The sequence below is a fragment of the Babylonia areolata genome, chromosome 3, assembly GCF_041734735.1.
Source record: "Babylonia areolata isolate BAREFJ2019XMU chromosome 3, ASM4173473v1, whole genome shotgun sequence".
Lineage (NCBI taxonomy): Eukaryota > Metazoa > Mollusca > Gastropoda > Neogastropoda > Buccinidae > Babylonia > Babylonia areolata.
Window position 1 is genome coordinate 43,552,164 of NC_134878.1, and position 25,408 is coordinate 43,577,571.

At 40.8% G+C, this 25,408-nt stretch overlaps 1 protein-coding gene across 8 annotated transcripts in view; it reads right to left on the reverse strand.

Annotated features, from left to right (window-relative positions):
* Window positions 1–25,408, reverse strand: part of LOC143279999 (uncharacterized) — a 156,615-nt gene that overhangs the window by 10,077 nt on the left and 121,130 nt on the right. For 4 of the 8 annotated variants that reach the window (XM_076584427.1, XM_076584432.1, XM_076584431.1 and 1 more), the window contains exons 4-11: window positions 21,329–21,388; window positions 16,230–16,322; window positions 13,046–13,369; window positions 9,527–9,820; window positions 6,321–6,472; window positions 4,088–4,271; window positions 2,601–2,755; window positions 959–1,175 (exon numbers count right to left, since the gene is read on the reverse strand). In XM_076584427.1, the coding sequence (XP_076440542.1) occupies window positions 959–1,175; window positions 2,601–2,755; window positions 4,088–4,271; window positions 6,321–6,472; window positions 9,527–9,820; window positions 13,046–13,369; window positions 16,230–16,322; window positions 21,329–21,388 (1,479 nt within the window). The remainder of the gene's footprint in view (window positions 1–958; window positions 1,176–2,600; window positions 2,756–4,087; window positions 4,272–6,320; window positions 6,473–9,526; window positions 9,821–13,045; window positions 13,370–16,229; window positions 16,323–21,328; window positions 21,389–25,408) is intronic. The other 4 variants (XM_076584430.1, XM_076584429.1, XM_076584435.1 and 1 more) reach the window with 4 other exon arrangements.

Sequence of the window (25,408 nt, forward strand, 5' to 3'; positions counted from 1 at the left end):
ATTAAGGATTCTGGAAAACAAACAAACAGAAAGGTAAACAAAATATATAATATATAAAACACACTGCAAAAACACTGCCAAAATAAGCAATTATTCCCCCCCGCCCCCCAATAACAAAATACATAATATATAAAACACTGCCAAAATAAACAATTATTTCACCCCCGCTACAGACACACACACCCAGTAACTCATCTCCTGCAAATCTTTGCATGAATCCTAATCTGGTGGATCTGTCATTTCAGCCATGTACACAGCAAAGAGTTAAAGGGGAAAGGTTTTCGGTGCTGCCAAACAGATTAGATTATTCAAGAAGAAAACCAAACTTTGATAAAAGAAACTGGAAGGGAAACAAAAAAGACCCATAGTTTTCTCTTGGGTTCTCTTCAATGTTTCCCTGTAAACAGCCTTTCACAGTGGCTAGTTGCTCAATCTAATCATGTCAGATTGTTACCTCAATTAATGTCATCACTTAAGTTTTTTTTCTTTTTTTTTCCCCAGGGGGTGCATTATCAAAACTTCACCCATTCTTTTCACTATCTTATACCAAACTTTATAAACAAACATTTTCTGGAACACACACACACACACACACACACACACACACACACACAGAGTCAGGATCTGTTCATCAGTGCTGACAGTGGGCATGATGTTGGTTACACACACACACCCTCATTCACACACACACACACACACCCTCACATACTCACCCTCAGTCAGGATCTGTTCATCAGTGCTAACTGTGGGCATGATGTTGGTCACACACACACACACACACACACACACACTCCATCAGGATCTGCTCGTCACACACCCACAACCCCTTCCCCGTCCCTCGCCCCCACCCCACACAAACACCCCCCACACCTACAGTCAGCATCTGCTCATCCGGGTTGACAGTAGGCATGATGTTGGTTACACACACCCACAGACACCCCCCACCCCACACACACACCCTCAGTCAGCATCTGCTCATCCGGGTTGACAGTAGGCATGATGTTGGCCAGCATACTGTAGTCCACGTTCTCCTCCACGTACTGTGACCCCCAGCGCTGGGGGATGGGGGTGGTGCGAGGCGTTGTCCGCGGCGATGTGATGAAGCTCAGTGTGGTAGGGGAGATCACCCCACTGATGGCCGCGTTGACAGGACTCAAACTTGAATAGGTGAAGACCTGTCGGGACAAACTCTCAACCATGACAGCCTGTCAGTCTTCATGACAGTCCAGAACAAACCACAGGTGAAGCTGGAATTCCATAAACTCAAAAATACCTATGTGAAATTCATATCTCAACTTTTGTTGTTTTGTTGTTGTTTTACTCTTTTTGTTGCAACAGATTTCTCTGTGTGAAATTCAGGGTGCTCTCCCCAGGGAGAGTGTGTCGCCACACTGAAAGTGCCACCCACTTTTTTGTATTCTTTTCTGCATGCAGTTTCATTTGTTTTCCTATCCAAGCAGATTTTTCTACAGAATTTTGCCAGGGACAACCCTTTAGTTGCCATGAATTCTTTAATGTGCACTAAATGCATGCTGCACACGGGTCCTTAATTTATCATCTCATCCAACTGACTAGCATCCAGACCACCACTCAAGGTCTAATGGTGGGGGAGAAATACTGGTGGGTGTGGGATTCTAGCAAGAGTGCTCAGATTCTCACACTTCCTAGCCCTACCACTATGCCAACACTCCACCAATGAGAGGAAAAAATTCAAATGAACCTTTTTCTCATTGTGTAAATCCATAAACCAGAATTCTGCACAAACTTCGCTGTGAATCTTTTCACACAATGGAGTGAAACCTCTCAAACCAAGCAAGTTTTCAAGAATTCTATACCAGGTGCACTACTTGAGCATATGGCTTCCTTTGTCATCGCATGTAATTCTTGGATCTCAATCAAAGCACCCTCTTTGCTTCACAGTCTCTGTGTGTGTGTGTGTGTGTGTGTGTGTGTGTGTGTGTGTGTGTGTGTGTGTGAGTGTGTGTACTGTATAGATACTGCAGAATAGCAGAATACTCATACTTCAATTTCAACGCATGTGTGTGTGACTATCTGTCTGCTGTGTGTGTGTGTGATGTGCCTGCACGTGTCCACATGCCCCTTACAACTCGACACCTTTCCCTCCCAGAATTCCATCACCCTTCATGTGTATACACATGCAGAAGATCAAATATGCACGTTAAAAATTCTGTAACCCATGTCAGCATTCAGTGTGTTATGGAAACAAGAACATACCCAGCATGCACCCCCCCGAAAACGGAGTATGGCTGCCTACATGGCGAGGTAAATAAACAAAACTGTCATACACGTAAAATGTTACATGTCTGTCTGAGAGTGAATGTGTGTGCACTTGAAATCTGACTGAACAACACCGGAAACAAATGATGAACACCCAGTGGCAGCCGTCAGTCGGCTCTACACAGGTAGGCAGCCTGTTGTGTAAATGACCCCGTGTTTGTAAAGCGCTCAGAGCTTGGTCTCCGACCGAGGATAGGCGTTATATTAGTATCCATATCAATCAATCAATCAAACCCTTCCCTGAGGCAGACATGCCCCCACCCCCCACCCCCCCTCCACACCCTGCCCCGCCACCTCCTCACCTGATGGCCCTGGGGGTGTATGTGAGAGAAGGCGTGCTCCTGGCGGGAGGAGAGTACAGTGAAGGGACTAGACATCACCGCCCGACTGGCAGGGGGGGTGGAGGGGGAGCTGCTGTGACCCCCACTCTGTGAGCTGCTGGTCGAAATGGCTGAGGCTGCACACACAAATCACACAGTCAGAAGATGACGAAGAAGCTGGAGGAGGAAAAGGAGAGCAGCAGCTGCAGTAATAATAATTCAATTCATATGATGCCTGTGTTATTCAATGTAATAAAAAAAAAAAAGAAACAAAAACAAAAAACACAGATGTGTAAAACACACATTTTAAACACCATAACAAAAATTTACATGCGTAACCGTGCACAAACTTCCAATCAAATGCTACTTTACGTTCATACACATCACAAATCTGTCATTCATATCACACATCACAACAAACCGACCGTAACAACAGTAAGTCAGTGAACAAGCACGAGTATCTTGACATATATCTTTTGTTGCTCATAATCTTGTGACCACACAGGCCACATCAGACCACCTCCTTACAAACAAAGAAAAAAAACAACCTGGAAAAGAAACTCCTATTCATACACATAAACCTAGGAAATGCCTCTAAAAAAACCAACAAAGTAAACATAAACATCATTACTAATACAAAACCAAAACACCTCACACATCCTGGGCACACACAAAAAATACACCACAGTAAGAATGCCCAATCATCAAGTCAAGAAACTCCTTCCAGGTCTGTGCACACATGTATGTGCGTTAACCAGTGTTAAAAAGATTTCTTGTCTTTGCTGACGGCATATAATAATCTTTTTTTCCCCCCACTATCTTGTCTGTCTTCTTATGTTTGCTGGCTTGCTCATTCCTCAATAACCGTGTCAGTTGACGGGTGCAATAGCCAAATGGTTAAAGCGTTGGACTTTCAATCTGAGGGTCCTGGGTTCGTACCTCGGTGACGGCGCCTGGTGGGTAAAGGATGATTTTTCCGATCTCCCAGGTCAACATATGTGCAGACCGGCTAGTGCCTGAACCCCCTTCGTGTGTACACACACGCAGAAGGTCAACTACGCACGTTAAAGATCCTGTAACCCATGTCAGTGTTCGGTGGGTTATGGAAACAAGAACATACCCAGCATGCACACCCCCAAAAATGGAGAATGGCTGCCTTCATGGCAGGGTAAATGAACAAAACGGTCATACACGTAAAATTTTACATGTCTGTCTGAGTGTGTATCTGTGTGCGTGCCTGAAATCTGATTGAATGACACAGGAAACAAATGATAAGCGCCCAATGGCAGCCATCTGTCGACTCTACCGAGGTAGGCAGCCTGTTGTGCAAATGACCCCATGCTTGTAAAGCGCTTAGAGCATGGTCTCCGACTGAGGGTAGGCGCTATATAAGTATCCACATCAATCAATCAGCTGATCCCTCAAGCTCCCTCACACCTGTACTCACTGAGCACAGGAAACCCACCCACCTGTGGAAGACACGGCCATGCTGGCAGAAGAAATCAGGGCACCCTGACCATCCGTGGTCCGGATGATGGCCACGGGCCTGGCAAGATTGGGCGGGGGAGGAGGGGGTGGAGGCAGCATTCCAGGCGTGAAGAACTGCGGCAGTTTACTGGGGCTCTTCATCGTGGGCGACGTGTGGCCTGACTGCTGCACACACACACACACACACACACACACACACGCATGTGCATACACACACACAGAAGCATGTGCACACACACAAATGCACACACACACGCACACATACACACGCACACAAACGCACAAATACACACAATCAGCACTGGTACTGGGTAAGAAGTTGAGCAATGAGGATAATTCAATGATTAAGAAATGTCCTTCAAAATAAGGTCTCCTTCAAGACAGGATTTGTCCCCACCTTCCTGCCCTGAGCCCCAGACACAGTAGATAATAAATCACTGACCCAATGGCCGTACACTTCTTGGGTAGTCAGGAAGCACCTCCCTGCTTTACTGATTTATCCTAAGTTGTTCATTTTTGTGTCATATTTACTTATCTATTCTTCAACAATTTATTGTGTTAAAATGAGTGAAAACTCATTGTGAGTGTGTGTTTTACAGTGTGCACATATGTGTGTATGCCAATGTGCATGCGTGCATGCATTCATGCTTGCCACACATATACCTGCATGTGTGTGTGTGTGTGTGTGTGTGTGTGTGTGTGTGCATGTGTGTGTCTCCGTATCTCTGTGTGCACATGTGTATGTGCATGCATACATGTCATAAAATAAAGATAATTCAGCACCATACATGATTCCCTCAATTTTTCACACTTTTACTGACTTAAACAGACACCTAAGAATAATGACATTTCCGATTTGCTGCATTTCTGATATTATGTCACATGGAGGATGACTTGTTTTGCAATATAACTGTCAGAGGAAATCCACTCTCTGTTAGTTCATGATCTTATATAAAATGATTTATTTTTCTCAAGGAAATCCATGATTCATGCATATGAGAACCTGGCCAGCCAGGAAACAAGGAAATAAAGAAACAAACAAGAGAGGCATGGCCTTTAAGACTCATGTGTGATGGACACTTGAATGCAAGTATGAAAACAAAAAAGGATGCTCTCAAGCATATTACCTTTGCAACAGGACCTTTTTCTTTCTTACACATTATTGTTTCTGTCACTTAACCGTTGACATCTAACCTTGACTTATAAAACATTAAAAGCAGCGTTTTCATCATAACCAGTCATTGCACCAATTTTGAGGAAGACTGTATGCCAAAACCTCATGAATTTTGTACCATCAACTTTTACCTATTATCATCATATGCAGTGTTGTGACCTTGACCTTTGACCAATGACGCTAAACTTCAACAGGGATTCTACGGTTATTCTGGCTTTGACCAATGATGCTAAACTTCAACAACTGTTATTCTGGCTTCTCACTACATCAAGTAGACATGAACTATCAATCTGTTTTACCATATACTGACCTTGATCTTGACCTCTGACCTCTAACTCTGCCTACCATATCACAATCAAAGGGATAGCAAGAAATGTCTTATCAATATCATAACTACCACCCCACCACAGTTAGATTCCTAGATCACCAGCAAATCTAATGTTAAATTTGACCATACACTGGACACACATGCACAGACACAGAGGCATGCACACCACCGAAACGGGGCCATTCCATGGACTCACACTATTTACACACTTTGAGTCAAAAAGTGAACTCGACATAAAGTCACAAAGCTGTGAGAGGAGTAAAAAAAAAAAAAAAAATGTTTGTGCTGCTCTGTTAAAAAATGAGAAACAGACAACTTCAAAATCGTATCAACAACCAAAGTACCCCAAAACAAACTGGCTGCCTTGCTGTTTCACAACAAAACCCTGTCAAGTGCATGCTGTTCTGCTGATCCCAGCAACAGAACCTTACCCAAAACAAAAAACAAAAACAATTCACCCAAACAACTAAGAAAAAAAGAAAAGAAGAATGCAAAACCAAGCAACTCATGCCAAGGGGAGACTGGCAGAAAAAAAAAATCTGCCCAACAAAAAAACCAGAGCCAAGAATAAAACAACTAAAACAACAAAAGAATACACACAAAAAAAAAGAACACAGGTGCTTGGCAAAAGAATTAGTGCCGAGTCAAAAAAACAACAACAATAAAGACAGGAAAAAGAACTAGAGCTAGCTAAGACAAAGTGTGTGAGTACTTGTTGAGCAAGAGAGCTCTGGGCGTCTTGACATACGAGAGTGACGAAGTCCGTGAAGGAGTCGGAACTGTGGCCCTGGTCACCATACTTCAGGGCCCCATGGTGCATTCCTGACCCCTGCCCTCCCCCCATCACCAGGGACTGGGCCAGCCCTGAAACACACACGGTTCGGTTCCCCACATTCAAACACAGGCACCACAAACATGGACGCAAGATTAGGTGAAAAATCTCACAATCAATCGATGCGACCATTCTTCACATGAATAATATCATTAAGGGGAAACAAATCTGTGTGTTTTCAGAAATCCATGTGAGGGAGGGAAAATAAAAGGCTCAATTAAAAAGGGGGGGAGTGGGAGGGGCGGGGAGCGGTTTACAGTGAATGTAAGTTTCATGTACTGAAAGTTATAACCATAAAAACGACATACAAAGTTAAAATCAATGTAGCACATGCCAATAGAAATAAATGTCTTTCATTTTACCTATATTTTCTTTTTTCAATATCAACACAATAAAACATCATGCAAACATGCTTTAAAAAAAAAATACACTTCAATTCTGCATTCACTGATGACTCAAGCAGTAACTGAATTCTGGCAAGTCATGTTCATCTATCTTAAATGCTTAAAGTTAAACTGTTAATGACTTCAAGAGAGTCTACTCTGATATAAAAGCTCATTTTCAGGGTTATCGATCTATGCCAAAGACAATGAGGGTAGCAACAAGTATAAAATGTTAAACTTAATTCTATCAGTATCAGTATTGACTGATACTAAATACTCATAATACACACACAGGTTACATAAAAGTGCAGATTTGATGCAGTGAAAACAAGCAAAACCAAGACTAATAATGTTGAACAACAACAAAAATACAACAAATCATGGGTAAATAAATAACAAAATAAAAAGCACACAATATACAACAGGCTATAAAGGAAAGCAATATGCTGATGGTTCACTTACGCAGCACACATCTTCGCAACAAGCATACACACTATCAAAAAATAAGTCAATAAAAAAAAACAAGGGCAGCAAACATAATGCAGAATAGAAAAAAAAATTATCACGATGTATGAATTATAATAACAAAATGAACAAACATATCTCTCACACACATATATACACACACACTTCTATATGTATACACACAAAATGAACCATTCCAAGTTGGTACCGGATTCATTCAATGTTAAAAGGTTAAAGGTCTCACAGCCATTTATGACCATAGGGGCAATAAATGAAGTGTGGAGTGATGGTCTAGAGGTAACATGTCCGCCTATGAAGTGAGAGAATCTGAACGTGCTGGTTCAAATCACGGCTCAGCCGCCGATATTTTCTCCACTTCCACTAGACCTTGAGTGGTGGTCTGGACGCTAGTCATTCGGTTGAGACAATAAACCGAGGTCCCATGTGCAGCATGCATTTAGCGCACGTAAAAGAACCCACGGCAACAAAAGGGTTGTTCCTGGCGAAATTCTGTAGAAAAATCCACTTCAATAGGAAAAACAAATTAAAAAAAACAACTGCACGCCAGAAAAAATACAAAAAAAAATGGGTGGCGCTCTCAGTGTAGCAACGCGCTCTCCCTGGGGAGAGCAGCCCGAATTTCACACAGAGAAATCTGTTGTGACAAAAAAGGAAAATACAATACAAATTCATGCACTGTGTCTAGGGACTTGGCATAGGAGGTGGGGCCCAGTCCTCTCCTTCCCCCACTTGAACTTTCCCCGACTGAAAATCAGGTAGCCATTTCACACTAAGATGGACTGAGGAGAATCCAAGTGCCTTTTCCAAGAGCACACCACCACAGGTAAACCAGGCCATGAACTCCGACCACAGGTGATGACCAGTGAAAACCGGATCACAAGTCTGTCCCCCAAGGTGGACTGCTGGCCCGGAAGTAACCAGTCCACCTATGAAGGGAGACAATCTGAGCACACTGGTTCGAATCCAACAATCCCCAGTATTTTTCTCCTCCTCCACTAGACCTTGAGCGGTGGTCTGGTCACTAGTCATTCGGATGAGATGATAAACTGAGGGCAAGCACTTAAAGCACATAAAAGAAACCACAGCAACAAAAAGGTTGTTCCTGGCAAAGGTCTGTAGAAAAATCCACTTTGACAGAAAAACAGGTAGTTTCTTTGTTTTTTAATGGATGGCCCTCTCACTGTAGTGATGCACTCTCCCTTCGGAGAGCAGCCTGAATTTCACACACAGAAATCTGTTGTGACAAAAGAGTAATACAATACAATACAATACAGTACAGTACAGTACAGTACAGTACAGTACAGTACAGTACAATAAATACAATACAATACAATACGAAACCATTTCAAGCAGGAACCGAATGAATCATATACACCATTTCATATATAAATAAATAAATAAGTACATAGGACATTCCTTGCAACTGGTATGGATTGATACAGCAAAATGCAAGCCATCATGTACGCACGTGTGCAAGAACAAGTGCACAAGCATGCATGCACCACACACACACACACACACACACACACACAAACGCATATACACACACATCTATTTCACAACCACATCTAATTTTCAGTTACCTGATACTATCCAGTTCAGGCAAATCTATTATCTTGAACATTCTGTTTTTAATAGTTAAAAAAAAAAACACACACACACAAAAATAACAAGCGTTATCAACAAAAGATCTGAATGTTTAGTAAACACACATCAAACCAAAAAATAAAACAGCACAGAAAATTAATGCTTCACATTAAAGCACATAAGCAACAAAATACCACCCATGTGAACACCACAACGACACAAAAAAATCAGTCAGTCAGTAACAAACAAACACCACTGCAATCTGTTAGCAGGGGGTGGGGGGGGGGGGGCGTGAGGGGGGAGAAGAAAAAACAAAACAAGGTTAAGGTTAAGGGAGTTGAAACAAAACAAAAAGGAACTGTTGACCACTGGACAGTGGCACTGACCTGCGGTGGGTGGTTTTCTTCTTACCAAAAAAAAGGAAAAAAAGAAGAAGAAAATTAACAACCAGTCTAAGCACACTGACGAGAGACAGACACAAGTGGTGTGTGTGAGCCAAGCTGAAATACAGTGGACACTGCGAGCAGCACAGGGGCACTGGAGACTGACAGAGGGAGCGCAGGAGGACGGAGGAAGGAAGGAAGGAAGGAAGGAGGAGGAGGCAACGGATGGAAAGATGAAATGAAGCACCTGCACTGTCCCCTGCAGCAGTCGGGGGGCTCCCTGCCTGGGGGCGGGTGATGATGATGGGGGTGAGGGGGCGGGGCGGGGATGCACCACTCTCCCGATCGGCAGCCTCACCACCACCACCGCCGCTGCCAGCGAAGGGGGGTGGTGTTGTGGGGGAGGACGCTACTGCTTCTTCGGCAACCGCCACCACCACCACCATGCCCCTCCCACCCTCCCCCTGGTGCCTGGCCAGGGGCTCAAAGATGTAAGGAGGGGGTGGTGGTGGTGGTGGTGGTGGTGGGGAGGGGGACACACCTGTCAGGATGATACCATGAGATGGATGATGTGAGGTGACGATAAAGAGAGAGAGGCAGAAAGATACAGAGAGAGAATCGGAGTGTGTCTGTTGTGCCACAACCTCATACCTGTCACTCACCCTACACCCCCACAAGCACCTTCAGCTTATGCCTCAAATCAGGCATCAGGCTTTTTTCCTTTTCTTGCTTTTTATTTTTGTTTTGTGCAGGTGTGGTCAAGCACATATGGATCAGTCCACACACTTTGACACCCTGCCAAAGCAGTTGGTCTTTGGAAAATTCTGAACCTGTTAGTTCTGCTGGGATCACAGTATATGCAACCCTGCTCCATTTCCTATACACATCTTTGCTGCAACAAAACTAAGTCCACAGTTCACTTGACCTGTTAGAAATCAAAAGCGTTAACTCTTTTGGTGGTGATATCCAAGAATAATGAAAGCTATTCTGAATCAACTGAACTATTCTGGTGTTAACCCCTTCAGTGCTTCAGGATGAAAATTCCCCTGCCCTTCCAGAGTGCAAAAAAAATTGTCCCAGGATGGAAATTTCCATCTGTGTCATTGTACAAATTTTCCTATCACGAAATCATTAAATCTGTATTTGTATTTGTATTTCTTTTATCACAACAGATTTCTCTGTGTGAAATTCTGGCTGCTCTCCCCAGAGAGAGTGTGTCGCTATACTACAGTGCCACCCTTTTTTTTTTTTTTTTCCTGCGTGCAGTTTTATTTGTTTTTCCAATCGAAGTGGATTTTTCTACAGAATTTTGCCAGGAACAACCCTTTTGTTGCTGTGGGTTGTTTTTTTTACGTGCGCTAATTGCATGCTGCACACGGGTCGTTGGTTTATCGTCTCATCCAAATGACTAGTGTCCAGACCACCACTCAAGGTCTAGTGGAGGGGGAGAAAATATCGGTGGCTGAGCCGTCATTCGAACCAGCGTGCTCAGATTCTCTCACTTCCTAGGCGGACGCGTTACCTCTGGGCCATCACTCCACATGCATATGAAATTGTCATAATTGGATAGTGTGTTTATTTTCATTTCAGAAAAATGTCATACATGCTTTCTTTTAGTAGTTTGCACACTAGATTTTTTTTCTTTTTCTTTTCTTTTTTAATTACAACCCTCAATGACCAACACATCCACAGACAAATAGTTGTCATGGAGCATATAACAGGCTTGGCACTCAAAGGGTGAAAGGAACAATCATCAATCAGCTGAAGATTAAATCCGATGCAGCTTGTTGCACTGGACCCTGTCGAGATGTTCAAAAGGTGCTTGGTAGCACCCAAACAAAAAGCCGAAAGAAATTGCTGTTCCATTATGAAATGTGATATTTTATCCCCTATGGAGAAAATAAACATATTTTAGAGGTTTTTTCTTCAAGTGGTTGCTGACAGCAACAGCAGCTATCTTGGATTAAAACGACTTCTTGGACTGCACTTATGCCTCCCAGGAATACTTTTTCATCTTCTTCTTTTTTTTTCTTTTTTTCATAGAATTCGATTGATTTTATTTGTTTTGACAACAATTATTAAGATTTCAGATTGGGGGCATTATTTTGGTCCTTTGTCAAGATCCAACAGAGGTAGCTAACATTCATTTCTGTGTGTTTGTCGACAATGTTATGCATACTATTTCTAATTACCCACACTGTCATTTACCATTTAGAATGTTGTTTATGCCCTCTACTTCTTCTCTTTCAATTGTCATTTAGAGTTCATTACTTTTTTTTACAATTTTTTGTATCTTTTCATTCTTTTTTTATTTTACCAAGTGCTCAATCTGTTCTTCCGCATCTCCAGCAGGTTAAAAAGTATATGTCTTACAGCCATTTCCACTCTCAACACTAAATCTCGCACTAAGTTTGTTAATTATATATACATATATCAGTGTATATACCAAACAGGATGAGACACTGATTTGCTTGGTTGTATTTTACACTTCAGAACAGTAATTTAAACAGACAGGTAGAATAAATTGGGGGAGGAGGAATACAGTCATAAAAAACCCAAAACAATAATGATAATAATAATAATGAATAAATAAAAACACACAATCATATTAGTCAAACACAAGTAGATCAGATTTTTCAAATGTAAGTTCTAATGGAGCAAAATTTGAAACACACACACACAGAGGCAGTGATTGTTGTTATTGCCGTGTTTGTATCCACTGTTCTTACTGTCACTGCCATGATAGCGTTTCAAATCTATAGATGATAGAATCAACATCAAATCTTCAAAATAATTGTGTATGTGTGTGTGTTGTATATCTGTGTGTTGTAGGGGGTTCCGGGGGTCAGGGAGGGCTTAGAAGGGGGTGTTGTGTGTGTATGTGTATGCATGAGTATGAGTGTGTGTGTGAGAGAGAGAGAGAGAGAGAGAGAGAGAGAGTGTGTGTGTGTGTGTGTGTATGTGTGTGTGTGTGCATGCGTATGTGAGCAAGCATGCTTTTGTATTTGCAGTACATGTATCTGATAATCCCTGCTTTTTCAAAAGCAAATGCCTCTTTTTCTTCACTCATTTTAGTTGCTATCTCTCATGCAAAAGCGAGCCATGCAGAGATTAAAACTGTTCATTCTCATTAAAAAAAAAAAAATTAAAAAAAAGAAAAAAAAGATATACATTCAAAAAATTTCCCCAAACAGGATAAAATTAGTTGAGGTGAAAAAGGTGAAAGACAATAATAATATCACAGCATTCACAACACAAATGTAAATGCCAGATCTTGCAACAAGCACTCTTAAATACTGCACCTGTTCTCTCAAAAAGATTAATTACCATCTCTATCTTCTTCACACGCACACATGCGCACACACACACACACACACAGACACACACACACGCACACACACACACACACACAAACCATAAGGACACACAGACACAAGCATACATTCTCTCCTGCTCAGTCTCATCAAGCACTACTCTCTCTGATCTTGGAATTAGCTGCTTCTCCAGCATCAGAACCCATTTCTACCTCCATACACCAACTCAACAAGTCTGAAAACACCACCATCAATCATTAATGAACCAAACCAGCTGTCCCTCCTACAACAAACACTTCCGAAAAGAAAACAAACAAAGAAAAGAAAAAAAAAACCCAACAAAAAACAGAACAGATCAACAGTCAAGAATAATAAATCTCAAAGATACCAGCTCTACAACAACCCCCCCGACTCCCTCACGTTTTTTTCCAAACCAACAATTTCACTCTTACCCTGATCAACGTGTTCGCTCTGCCACTGGTGGGGCCCCAGCCCGGCTGCGGACTTGGCGTAGTACCCACTGAGATTCTCCCCCTCCTCCCCGACAGACTCCCCGTCGTCGTCCGCCGAAGAGATGGACGACATGGCGGGCCGCTTCAAGCGCTTGTGGGGGTTGCCGGCGGGGCTGAGGGCATGGGGCTGGCCGTTAGGCAGCCCCCGGTGGATAGGAACCATGGTGGGTGCCACGGGGTCCTGCGCATAGTAGCTTCCGGGGCTGTCCAGCCGGCCCTGGTGCACCATGCCGTGGCTTCCGTTCTGGGGCAGCATGATGGAGGCTGCACACACGTCTGTACACTTCACCACCACCATCAGCCAAACACAGGGGGTCTGGTAATATCATCACAACAAGATAAACACACACCTCTCACCACTTCACAACCACTGTCAGGTTCAGCTACACACACAGTAGTAATAATATATATACAGCAATATATACAGTAATAATAACAACAATAATTAGTAGTACTAGTAGTATTACTGTCATTGTCATCATTATTATTGACATTTCAGAAATAATAATGGATGCTTATACTGCACTCTATCCAGAAAACTGTTGAACTTGCTTTACAAAACACATGATATTATATGTAACACATTACATAAAAGTTACATATATATTCACCAAAATGTATCAAATAAACTGTACACAAACATAAACACAATATATACATATACACATATACATAAACATATACTCAAATGAAAATAACCATTGGTGTGTACAAGTGAGACCTTGTCAGAAAATTCCAAGAACAAAAACAGAACAACCTGAAGAGCTAACTGGATGGATGATACATATACTATTGTGAATAAAATAATAATCTGAACATTCTCTTGGAATCTGAAAGTGGAAAAATACTAGACACAGCCTGTGTGTGTGTGGGGGGGGGGGGGGGGGGGAGGGGGGGCTGTAAATAGTGATAATAATCCAAGGGGAACTAAAAAAAAAAAAAAAATTAGAACTGGATATGGCAAGTCAGTTTCTAAGGTTAAATGTTAAACCAAGACCAATTTTTTATGCTTATCGTCATCAGCCTCGTTCCATCTGGAGAGATGATGGCTGCACCAGAAATTAAGTTTTTGATGCTTACATGCCCTTCTTTATGGCAAACAAGGACATCAGGGATTAGATACATTTTTCACTTTCTTTCTATATGCATGTTCTTGCTTTATCTTGCTGGTGATAAGTGTCTTATCAACTTCCATAAACGCTGCATTAGAACAATTTTTAAATATGTTTCTCAGTCGTGAAATTCAAAAATACTTATGACAATTAGAAAAACGTCAACCACATGAAAAGATTTAACAAGATATCAAATGAAAACATCCACATGAAAAGATTTAACAAGATATCAAATGAAAACATCTGTTATCAGTGATTGCTCTTACACTGTACAAGAAGAAATATCATGTGTGACCAACATGACATACTGTAAAACTTTCCAATGGCTATAAAGGAACACACGGTAGCAGGCTGCATCACTAAATTTTAAAAAAGACAAAAGAAAACTGGTATGTAGAAACAAAGGACTTTCCCCTTTTCTTTCAGTTTCAGGTCTTCCGAAAAGCAGAGACAAAGGGAAGGATTCACACAAATTTCTCTGCATCAGACCACCCAGAAACACATTACGCTCAACAGAGTGTTTTCTTTTCAATCCAAACAAACTATACGTCTTTCTCTTCTGTGTTCAGCTCCAACCATAACAAAGAGAAAGAAAACATCCACAGCCACTCTTAAGAAAAACCTCAAAGAAAAACAACCTCAAGAACTCAAAGAACACCAACCAAGAAAAACATCCCAACATCCTCAAAGAAAAACAAGAAAAACACCCACAACCACTCACAGGGAAACACTCACTAGAAGGAAAAAAAAGAGGAAAAACACCTACTCAAAGAAAAACAAGCAAGAAAAACATGCACAACAACAAAACAAACAACAGAAGGACTACAATTACAAAGACAATACCTACAAAGGAAAAACAAGACAGTGATTTAAAACAATACCTTTGGAAAACAAGACAGTGATTTAAAACAATACCTTTAGAGGACAAAACCAAAAAAAAAGTGTACACACAAGACAATACCTATAAAGGAACAAAAAGGAATACAAAAAAGCTTGCAAAGGCAATACCTGTGGACAGAAACAAAAAAAGCTTTCAAAGACAATAGCTACAAAGGACAAAACTGAAAAGCTTACAAAGACAATGTTGACAAACCTTACAAAGACAGTACCGATAAAGGACAAAACAAAAGCTTACAAAGACAATTCCTATAAACGAATACAAAAAAACATACAAAGACAATACCACTAAAGGAAAAACACTGAAGAGCTCAGCTTGCAAAACTCTACAGCACTGTTTGTCCCTGTTTTAGGGGGTGGTTCCTCTTCCTTGTGGTCGTCTTCTTACACCATTACTTCACAGAGCACACAAAACCAACTGTGCCTTTCGCCCCACATTGTGGTGTTGAACAAACAAGCTACATTCACTGTATCCGGCTTCACGTAAGGCACGTTTCAACAGAATGTCAAGACTGAAACAAACATGAGACAGGCTCAACAGCCACCAAAAAAAAACTTTTCAACTTTCAAATCTGAAGGTCCTCTGATTGAATCAATCCCAGTCACACCACCGAGTGGATTATGGGAGATGTTCCTGATCTCTTAGATCAACATAAATGCAGTCCTGCTGGGACCCAGGGAAAAAAGGATGAAGCAGACAAGAGGCATGAACACAGAAACAGAATGAATGTTCATGTGAAGGTGTGGCTTTGTGATAACATGTCCACATCAAGTGAATCCCACATTGCCATTATTTTTTTCCCTCCACCAAACTTCTGGACACCGGTTAATTCAGATCAGACAGTAAACCCAGGCCTCATGTGGCTGACCCTGACAAAATTCAAAGAAAAATAAACTTAATGTACACCTGTACACGTGCGCATGATTTAAACCCAACCAAATAACACAGGAGACGAATGATTAATGTCTAAAGGCAGCTGTCAGTCAGGTCTAGCCTGTTGTGCCAATCACTGGGTTTGTAAAGCGCTTAGAGTTTATCTCTAACCGAAGATAGCAGCTATATAAGTATCAACAATAATAATAATAATAATAATAATAATAATAGCAGTACTCACGGTGGGTGACCCTGAGCAGCTCCTGGGCAGAAAAGACCCCAGTGGCCATGATGCTGTCGTTGCCCGACACACCAGAGTGGATGTTCCCTGGCACTGCACAAACACAGCCAGCAACACCAACGTTCAGCCTGGACCATGCTGGAAGGCCAAGTTTCTCACAACTTCACTTGCTTGCCTCAACATTTCTCTCTCTCTTAGTAGTGGGTACAAAACCCCCAACCCTCACTCCTCCCATTTTCTGTTTGTTTTTCGTCAGACAAGTTTTTTTTGTTTTTTGTTTGTTGTTGTTCTTGTTTTTTGGGGGTGTTGGGTTTTGTTTTTTTTTTGGTTTTTTTTTAAACTTCTTTGTTTTTGTTTTGTTGTTTTCTTATGGGGGTATAATTCAAAATTCATATTCATTTATTCTGCATTTCCCCTATGCTTTTGTGTGTGGTTGTTTTCATGATTATATTTCTGCCACTTTGTTCATTCACTGCTGTACTGTGTCTAACAGTTAATCAATTCTGTCAGTCACTTTTATGCTATTACACTGTTCATCCAGACTCCACCAACAGCACCACCACCACCACCACCACACAGAAATGGTTCTGTCAGTTCTGACACCAGCGGCGTCCACAGGGAGCGATCAGTGTCGCCTTGCCAAGGAGGTGCTACCAGTACCGCACAGCATTGCTGCCCACTCCTGTCAGCCATTGTGGTGCCCGTTTAAATTCCACACAGTGGAGGGGTGGCCCAGTGGTAATGTGCCTGGCTAGGAAATGAGGTTCTAAGGTTCCATTCCCACAGGATATTTTTTACTCCCTACTCCACTAGAAACAAGTAGTGGTCATTCATATGAGACGATACACCAAGGTCCCTAGTGCAGTATGCACTTAGAGCATGTAAAAGAACTGATAGCATAAAAAGGGTTGTCTCTGTAGAAAAATCAATTTTGATAGTGAAATAAATAAACACATAAAAAAGAAAATATAAAAAAGAAAAAAAAAGAAAAAAGGTTCATGCTGCACAATGGTGACAAGCTCTCCTCCGAGATAGGAGCCTGAACTTCACACAGAGAAATATGTTGTCCTTCATCGTCATCAATATAAACAAAATAGTCTCAAAGTATGTGGCCTTTCATGCCCTGCTCTCATGGTGACCTCAGTTTCGATACCCCTCCACTTCCGTGCTTGGGGTGAGTCATGTCAATGTCGTCAGTGTCGGCAGATTCATGGGGGGCTGTTGTTTGAGGGACGTGGTGGCGGTCTCCACTCTGGAAGGGACGCTTACTCAGTCTGGCTCCGCGACTAAGCCATTATTGTCGTTAGTAGGGGGCTTAGTAGGTGGTGTCCTAAGTATGTTAAAACAGAAAAGGCACCACTGAACACCACCGAAGTGACTCAGCAGCAGTGCAGGGTCTCTTCTGGTGTGTGGCCTCCTGGCGACCTAACATCGATGGTTCCCTGTGGACTGCCGACACTGGAATTGCAAAAGACGAACCCGGGTGTGGCCGTGTATGGGGGAATCTAAATGAGCGGCGTGGGAGTAATGCCACTGAAATGGTACAGATGATGTGGCAGCCAAAAAAAAAAAAAGAAAAAAGAAATATGTTGTGACCTAAATAGTACAACACAACACAACACAACACACATTACATAACAGGAGGCCACCTACTCAGGCCCTATCTGCCAATAACCAGAGCTTAGCTGCTGAGACAAACTGCACCTGTATCGTCTTCAAAGCACAGATCACCATGTTCTTCTAAATGATGGTTTATAGATATAATGATTATGAGTCTACCAACACTGGAAACTTGGGACACAAACTTGTACATTAGTACAGATCATGATACTGGTAAAATATATAAATCGGCAAAATGTCCCCCCAACCTCCTCACAAAATGTAACAACAGCAAAAAGTCAAAGATTAAATATATATATATATATATATATATATATATATATATATATATATATATATCCACAAACTGTCCCAAAAATGTTACAACAGCAAAATGTTGATGATTAAAAAATTACAATCCTTATCCTTTTTTCATAAGAAACATTACATGAAGTATTCAATATCACAATCTGACATACAATCTAAAAGCTATCATAAATACTTTGCTTTCAATTCAATGAAATGAAATTCTAATATACATAATAATAAAAGTACAAGATTAATGATGATTATAAAATGTACCACAGAACAAGCACATACATAAACTATATAAAGGCACTTCCTTGGAGAAGAGCAAACACTCTATGATAAATATAATACATATGGAACAAGCTCCCTGATAACCTCCGTCATTCTGATTCCCTCGCATCTTTTAAATCTCGTCTCAAAACTCACCTTTTCCCTCAGCAATAAGTTCAGTTGTGGCAGATCCACTTCCTTTTCGTTAGGTGTGCTTGACTACGTGTGTATACATATGTATGTGTACATAACTACATGCATGTATATGAATGTGTATTGTGTGTGCGTGTGTTTATGTAAGTTTGTTCCTGCCTATGTGTGCGTATGTGTTCGGGTAGCTGTTAGATACACATGTATGTTAAAATGTATGTATGCAGTGTGTGTGTGTGTGTGTGTGTCCGTGCGTGCGTGCGTGCGTGCGTGTGGTCACATTTTGGTGTGTGTATGTAACATAGATATAATGTTTTATGTTATCAAAAGCGTTTTTGTAAAGCACCTAGAGCAGATTTCTGGATAGTGTGCTATATAAGTATCCATTATTATTATTATTATTATTATTATTAATATATAATGAAGAATCAATCCAGGCCATTTTGTCGTCTTACACACACACACTATTTCACTCAGTATCAATGAACGCTCCTATTCCATGTGGAATACATTCATTTAATCCCAGAAATGAACATGAAGAATCACTGGAAATCAACAAGAAACCATTCAGTGTCAGTTTCTTAAAGTTAAACCATCACTCAAATGAAAACACAACACTGACTGGAGCCAGAGAGAGCAACAGTTGCAAAGCATGCTTTCAAGAGAAGAGGGGAAAAGCACACATGGAGGTTGACAGAGCACTGTTAGCTGAAAACAGGGGCATGGCTCAGTATACAATGCATTAGATCAGATAGCTTAACAATATATACACATCTCTTGACTTTGAGGAGCCGGAACTAAAATAATAATGTTGCCTCAAATTAGAATTTTTTTCTTTTTTAAAGCCATCTATGAAATATATTCAAGTTTGGTAAGTTCAGTAACAATTAGTTCTTTCACAAAATCTCTCTCTCTCTCTCTCTCAACCAGAGAGAGACAGGAAATAAGTGAATTTTTACTTTGACTTCATTCGAGACTAACTGCAATGGGCAAGAATTGTCGAGTCGTTACAAAAATAGTGACTGTTTTGATTTTTTAGACAGATTAACTTGAGATGAACTGTACCAGTTTATTTGTCTATGAATCAGAAATCAGAAATACAAAATGCAGTTGAGTGTGTTTACTTTTCCCCTTTGTCATTCTGTATCAGTTTGAATTAGGGGGAAAAAAAAACAACAACAAAAAACTGCATGCAGCGACTGTTTCTTATTTTCAGGTCATATCCTTGTCATTTTAGATAACATAACTACAAATATTACCTCTGAAATGTTTGTTTAAACCACCCCTTCATGAGGGGGGGGGGGCATGATCTGTTTTAAAGTTTTGAATAAAACATCTCTCTCTCTCTCTGTCAAACACACACACACACACTCACTTGCTCACACTCACAATCACACTCACACACACACACACACACACACACACACACACAGCAATGAAAAAGCAGTAGTGATCAGCTGGCAGACACACTACATTTATAGCTGATCTCAACCAAAATGTTTAGGGCGAACTTTTACTCTTCCTTATGACATAATCTGGATACGTGTGAAGATAAGTCAAAATGAAGAGAATGTTTTGGGGCTTTATAGAACCAGAGACCCAATTCTATCAAACAAGTATGTGCAAGACCGAGCAATCAAAATCTCGTCACATGCTTTTCAAGTCACCTTGAGCTTATAGCAGTTCACAAGTGAAAGAAAAGCCTTAGAAGTTAGATGATTTATCAGGTATCATGTTTACAATATCATTAACTGAAACCTACAAATTCTAACTTGTGTTAGCAGTGATATATTTCATATCCACTTTTTAAGCGGTGTTGGTGGGTTGTTTTTTGCTTGGTTATTTTTTTTATTTCTTTTGGGAGGGAATGGGGAAGAGCTCTTGTTTTGATTATTCTTTTTTCTTTTCTTTTCTTTTTAAGAAAAACTGAATTAGGGGTGTGTTGATTCAAATTCTGTATTGATCAGGCTTCTTTTACAATACATTATCCATTTTCTCTCTTCTTTTTTTCTTCTTTTTTGTTGCTGTTGAAATTACGCTTTAAGCAAATAAGGAAACATAAGCCATGTGGCACTACAAGTTAGTGTACCTGATGCGTATCTGCTATGTATCAGCTGCATTGCAATGCATTATAAATCCCCAATAGCATTTTCTGCAAACTTAATTCCTTTGGAGAACAGAAGGCAAAACCAAAAGGCAAAGCATGCTGTGGTGGGCTGGTTAGGGAGGTACGGGAGAACAGGGCTAAGAAGGAAAATGATATGAATGAGTGCTCTGGCTAATCTCAAAACTGTCACTTGTGTTTTTGTTTGCTTTAGTTTTTGTCCTTTTCAATTAGCACATTATTTTCAAATGTGAAACACCAACAAAACATTTGATCACTTGACTTTATTCATAATCACATCTGTCATATTTGCTGGAGTTTGAGGTTCACCTGCTGTCGTTTGTGTGGGGAAAAGTTGTCAACAGGCTGACAACAATAGTCTTACATAAGAGACAAGAGGAGATTCCAAAGCGCAAGCGACATCAGCACTTTTACTGTAGTCCTGACACACACAGTGTGTGTCACACACACTCACATACACACACATACAAAACAAACACACAAATCCACATAGGACCTTTACAAAGCTATTTGCACTCAAAGTGACTGTACTAAAAGGACGAAGCCACTGGACAGAATCAGCGATGCAAGCAGGAATCAGACCAAAGCCAAGCAAAAAAAAAAAGAGAAAAGCACCGACACAGAAAATGAGAGAAAGAGAACCTACCCTTAATATCTGGATCTCCATTCATGGGTAACTCTCCGTAATCCACCCGGGGGTCGGGCACTGAGAACCAGACAGAAGACATCACGGTCAGTCAGGTCACACCACACCACCCAACACCACCACCTCCAGTCAACTCACACACAGCAGCTGACAGCCTAACCGGAAAAAGGGAGCGCAAAAAAAAAAGACAGGACCAAAGCTTTCTACGAAGCTGTTAACTCAAGCTGTGAACAGATAGTCTACACTGCTGAACAAACACAATGCAGTCTTAAGGATGGTTGAAAACCTTTACCAACAACCAACAGTTTTTCCAAGCACACATTTTAATTCTACCAAACAAATATGCCCAATGAGAACCAGCCACTGTAATGAAGTGGTTAACATCAAGGACTATGGACTGGGAGGATGCAGGTTCAAGCTCCATCAGATTTCACATTTGGGGTTTTAGGCATGTGACCGGCTCCTACCCAAAGTTGAGTGTGTCATGGTCTCAAATGACAAGACTGGGTCTGCAGTCAAGGTTCTGCATTTCAAAGACGTGTCTTTTGGAGTGTAAGTGTAACTTAAATTTCCTGACCAATGTTACAGATGTCTGTATCACTCAAAACAAAATGCACACACAAACTATATAAAAAAAAATTAAAACACACACACACACACACACACACACAAGCATTACATACACACACACACACACAAGCATCACACACACACACCACACACACACACAAACACACACAAGCATCACACACACACACCACACACACACACACACATGATATATAGGCTCACACACTAACATGCATACTCACTCACAAAAAGGATAAACTCACATGCCTCACCAGTGACTAACAGCCATTCTCCTTCCTACATTAAAGCTCTTAAAGCAATAACAATTCTAAATAGTTTGCGAACAGGTTTTGTATATACAGAATATTTCTCATTCTCAGTATCTGTGTGTGTGTGTGTGTGTGTGTGTGTGTGTGTGTGTGTGTGTGTGTGTGTGTGTTGTTGTTGTTGTTGTTGTTGTTGTTGTTGTTGTTTTTCTCAAATAACAGACCATTTCTATCAGAAAGATACACATCAGTCCAATGGAAGACACTGCAAGATTCATGAAGGTCACTCAATGCTGGGGCATTCTAACCTGAATGTTGTCAGCGCAACAGAAAAAGAGAGCAGTGTTAACAGCTGTTTTCAAAGATGACAATGAAAAAGAACCTCAAACAGAAGAAGAAAGCTGGTTCTGAACAGAAACTGCCAGAGACAGAATGTTGGCAGATGTTTCTGGAATGCACATGAGGGATTCTGACAACCCGAGAGTCAGCAGCAGAGTGAAAATAGTGTGTCAGTGTGTGTGCACCTGAAGGAGATCAGTAATACAGAATGGGAATAGATCCAAGGAAACTGAAAACCTTCACTGAAACTGTGAAAGAAAAACAGATTTAAAAAAAATAAATAAATGCCTTACACTTCTAAAAAAAACAAACAAATACTGACTTTCAAGTTTCATGCTTGAAAAAACACACTAAATAACTAAAGTATACACTCTGGAGCTTCCCTGATGCTCCAGGCAGAGGAATATAAACTACTGTCTACTGCAACACAAATCAAAACATTCTATTTTCCAATTTCAAGTTCATATAAATTTGCAAATAATGACTATATAAAAGCAGCAAATGATAATAACCCTGGTTAAATTAATAAATGACAATTTACGCATTACCACTGATATAACAATATATATGTGGATTCTTTCATCAAAGTCTCACTGCTATGATAAAAATATACCAAAAAATCAAACAGTATTACAGGTTTCACTGAAACGGAGTTAACAGCATGCTTTGAGAAAGAAAATGAAAAAACAAAACAGCCGTGTGTTTGGCAGTGACAAGTACGAACACAACCACCAAAGAGTCTGTATTGTTCAAAAGACATGTATGCCATATATAGCACTCCTGAAAACATCCTTCGCAAATACTCAACAAAACTAAATAATTTTTAAAAAGGCAGAATAATTGCTGACAGTGATCATTTAATACATTAATGATGCTGAAACTTGACTGAAAAAGAGAAATGATGTTCTGATATCATGAAAAGGAAAATAATATTGTATCTATTCATATATATAACAAAAAATTAAATCTCACTGTGCATAATTGGAGAAGCAAAAAAACAAAAACAAACAAAAAAAACAAAAAAAGAAGAGAAAAAAAAGCAGGTAAGAAAAAAACATATATATACGACCAAAAAAAAAAAGGGGGGAGGGGTGAAAAAGGAGCATGGAGACCCAACAAACAAATAAACAAACAAAAAAAGAAGCAGCAAAACCAGTCTGCTTTACAGGTCTAAGCAAATGGGAACTTCATCAAATGAATATTCACTTAATCTAACCTGATGTATTGCTCTATCTCGCAAACAGGTAATAGTTGCACAGTTCATACTGAAAATGCTAAATAAACTAAAACATGACAAGAGAAGTCCAACTTCCTAGGTGTTCTCTCTCTCTCCCTCCCTCCCTCCCCTTTCTAAAACAGATGACCATTCAACATTGCACACAGACCATAACAACAGCTGACAGTTTTATGGCTGCACTCCCCACCCTCAGTCTTCCCTGCCATGTATCTTTTCCTCCACATCTCCTGCACTCCACCCCCCTTCGTCCTCCTCATCCCACTCCTGCTCCGTTTCCTTTTGCCCTCCATGTTGTGTTGTGTCGCATCGCGTTGTGCTGCACTGCATTGCGCTGCATTATGTTGCATTGCGTTGTGTTGTGTTTTGTCACCAGGGACAGCCAGTCATTATAGTGAAGCACCACTGTCTCTTTCTCTCCCTCTCTCTCTTTTACTGTCTGTAAATATACTTGCCTTACTATCAAAGTGTGTTTTTCTACAGAATTTTGCCCGATATAACCATTTTCTTGCCATCGGTTCTTTTACATGTGCTATGATCATGCTGCATACAGGACCACAGTTTATCACCTCATCTATATGGCCAGCACCCAGACCACCATTCAAGGTCTGGCGGAGGGGGGAGTACAAAATTCTGGTCGGACTCAAACCCATTAACATTTGCTTCCTAGTCTGTTGCCTTACCACTGGTGGGGCTGGGGAGGGGGCCGGGAGGGGCGGGGGAGGGGGTGCTTGGGGGGGCATATACAACTACTGACTGAAAGCGAAATTAAGTATATGATCAAAGATAAAAGATCATGTAAATTGAAAGGCATGAATAAAAGAGCGCAACCTCAAATAACTGAATTTCAATTATATCTCCACAGTTCACACCAGCCTGCTACAAGACATGAAGATGAACAGACTGACCAAAACTTTAAAAACTACGTTCTACACAACCAAACTGACGAGAGACTGAACAAAGACAGACAGACAGGCAGAAAGACAAACAGAGAGACAAACTTCAAGAAAATGGAATGGGAAAGATTCCTATTTTCCAAAATAAAATGTAACTGAAAGACGACTCATCATTTCAGCCAGTTTCTAACAAGTGCTGAACCTGTATTGTGTGGTCATGACTTCCAGACCCCTCCCCAACTCCCTGCAGTCATCCAAACACACACACACACACACACACACACACACACACACACACACACACAGAACTTATCCATTCACCATCTTCCCACCAAAGTGTCAACAGTTAACAGCCGAGCTGAAAATTCCACACAAAGAAAAAGTAAACTGACTGGGCCTTAAGGAAAGTGATGTGCCAATGCCACCCAAACAACACTGAGCTCAGTCTTACAGGTTCTTTCTGTCACACAATGGGATAGTGTAAGACTGAAAGAGGGTGAAACTGAAAGACATGAGACAAGACAGTTCTGCTGAATCGACTGAAAGAAAGAGAAAGAGGAACGGACAGTGAAAACAATGACAGAAAAAAGTTCTGCTCAACCATGCTTTTCTCTTTCCTGGCTAGATATTTCTGCGACATTGTCTGTTCTCAAAACACAAATTTTCATTAAGACAAAGCCACAGAGCACCAGTGACATACACAAAAGAAACATTCTATGGTTTGATAAGGTTTCTGACACACTTAATCAACATTCTATAGTTTGAGATCATTTCA